This window comes from Odontesthes bonariensis, chromosome 14 (assembly GCF_027942865.1).
Source record: "Odontesthes bonariensis isolate fOdoBon6 chromosome 14, fOdoBon6.hap1, whole genome shotgun sequence".
Lineage (NCBI taxonomy): Eukaryota > Metazoa > Chordata > Actinopteri > Atheriniformes > Atherinopsidae > Odontesthes > Odontesthes bonariensis.
The window spans coordinates 6770211-6772629 of NC_134519.1; the positions used below are offsets into that span (position 1 = coordinate 6770211).

A 2419-nucleotide genomic window follows, 5' to 3' on the forward strand; every position below is an offset into this window, starting at 1 on the left:
CTGTTTGGCTCCATGAAGTGGAAGAGAAACAACAACATACAGATACATCAACACAAGGATCCAACTGATATTTAGAGCTCAGAGAAGTTTAGATTTTCATGTGGAGAAATATTTCTGTGAATCAAACTCATCATTAGCAGTGATATCCTCCATGGCTGCACAGACACAGTAAACAGCAGCAAATAAACAGCAGAACAGCAGAGACATCCCAGCAACAAGCTGACTAAACACATTTATTCCACTTTACACAAACTCTGCTGAGGATCCAAAGCCCCAAATCCCAATCCCACCATAGAGCGGCTGAGTGAATGTGGTCTGGACTCTGTGGAGGAGAGTCATGGTTTCAGAGACGCTGTAGAAGGACAGAATACCTGCTCTGTGATCCAGGTACACTCCCACTCTGGAGGACTGAGGACCTGAGATGGAGGTTTTCATCTTGTTGTACCAAAATTCATAACTGTTTTGGTCACAATCTAATGACCAAGATTTGTCATTACGTCCAAATAAACATTCAGTCCCACCTCCTGCTCTGCTGATGTTCTTGTATGCGACTGCTAAATCAGCTCCTCTCCCTCTCATCTCCACCTCCCAGTAACAACGTCCAGTCAGACTCTCTCTGCTCAGGACCTGAAGCCATCCAGTGAATCTGTCTGGATGACTAGAATAAGACTGAGATTTATTCATTACTGTCACTTTTCTGTTCCCCTCTGACAGTAACAGATATGTGTTTGCTGTGTTTGGATCCAATGTGATTTCACATGAATATTTCAAGAAGTCAGCTCTGCTCTTTGGTTCTGGTTCTGGTTGTGACAGTAAAACATCCACTTCAGTGACTCTCAGTGAGATGTTGGTCCATTCCTCTCTCAGGATGTCCTGTAGTTTATCTCTGAGCTCTGACACAGCTGCTGTCACATCCTCAAAGTGCCTCAGAGGACGGATCTTGATGCTGGGTGAGTGTGTAGACCCCCTGAGTGCTGACACTGAGGGGCAGCTGAGCAGAAACTGGCTGTGATCCTCTGTGTGTGAGAGCTGCTTCAGCTCAGCATCTTTCCTCTTCAGCTCAGTGATCTCCTGCTCCAGCTTCTTCTGAAGCTCTTTGACTCGACTCCCTTCAGCTTCCTGCTGGGATCTGATCTGCTGCTTCACATCAGAGCTTCTTTTCTGGAGAAGACGGATCAGCTCAGTGAAGATCTTCTCACTGTCCTCCTCTGTTTTATCAGCAGACTGATGGATGGCCTCCAGCTCCTGCTGAAGCAGCTTCACATCTTTCTCTGCGTCCTGGATTCTCTGCTGGATCTGCTGCCGACTCCCCTCCAGCTCTCTCTGCCTCTCAGTCCTTTCTACTGCAGCTGACACTGTGTCGTGGCCTTTATGTTCATCCACAGAGCAGAGATAACAGATGGACTTCTGATCAGTACGGCAGAACATCTTCATCACCTCATCATGAACAGAGCAGATGTTCTCCTGGAGCTTCTTGGAGGGCTCCACCAGCTTGTGTTTCCTTAATGGAGCCACATCATAATGAGGCTGAAGGTGTTTCTTACAGTAAGAGGCCGGACAGGATAAACAGGACTTGATAGCTTTCAGTTTTCTCCCAGAGCAGAAATCACAGGCCACATCTTCAGCTCCAGCATAGCAGTGATCAGCAGGAGCAGCTTGGAGTCCAGTCTTCTTCAGCTGCTCCACTAAATCAGCTAACATGGTGTTTTTTACCAGGACAGGCCTCGGTGTGAAAGTTTTCCTGCACTGAGGGCAGCTGTGGATTCCCTTTGGATCCTCTCCATCCCAGTGGACTTTAATACAGTTGATGCAGTAGCTGTGTCCACAGGGAATAGTCACCGGATCCTTCAGTACATCCAGACAGATCGAACAAGAGACGATATCTTGGTTCAGCTGATCCCCTGTCTGAGCCATTTCTCCTCTCAGCTACAGTGACTGAGTGAGTTTTAGTTCCTCAAAGCTGAAACTACTCTTAGCTCTGATCTACGAATCACGTGTTTTTACAGAGAATGTAGTCTGTCAGCCTTTACATAATGTTGGTTTAACCAATCATCAACCTGCAGATCAGAAGGGGAGGGAACAAGGAAAGGTGAGAACAGAGTGAAGTTATTTTTGAGAGCAAGGAAGAAGGAGTGTTACCAAGTTTTTCCACATTCCAAACTAACACGTAGCTCTGTGAATTAAAGTTTATTTCCTCTTCTTTTCATGAAGTGTAAGTAAAATCCTGTGCCTAATTTCTATCCAGGGTTTGGTGGTGTTGGGATATTTACATGTAATAGTTTTAAAACGGATGAGCAACAAAAGTGAACGAAAACTTTTCGGAAGAAATTTTGATGGGTGCCAATGGAGCTACTGCCTGCTGAGAGACAGAGGCTGTCATGTTATAGTCATATTGTATTAGGAGCAGACATGACACAGT

At 45.7% G+C, this 2419-nt stretch overlaps 1 protein-coding gene across 1 annotated transcript; it reads right to left on the minus strand.

The window, feature by feature from the left end:
* Positions 1-243: 243 nt before the first annotated feature.
* LOC142398875 (tripartite motif-containing protein 16-like) lies at positions 244-1929 on the minus strand. Its single transcript, XM_075483097.1, has one exon. It carries the CDS (start codon positions 1912-1914, stop codon positions 244-246), a length of 1671 nt encoding a protein of 556 aa, XP_075339212.1. The 5' UTR covers positions 1915-1929.
* Between the last annotated feature and the right edge of the window lie 490 nt (positions 1930-2419).

Coding starts and splice junctions, on each gene's coding strand:
- LOC142398875 (XM_075483097.1), bottom strand. CDS start 1,914: ATGGCTCAGACAGGGGATCAGCTGAACCAAGATATCGTCTCTTGTTCG.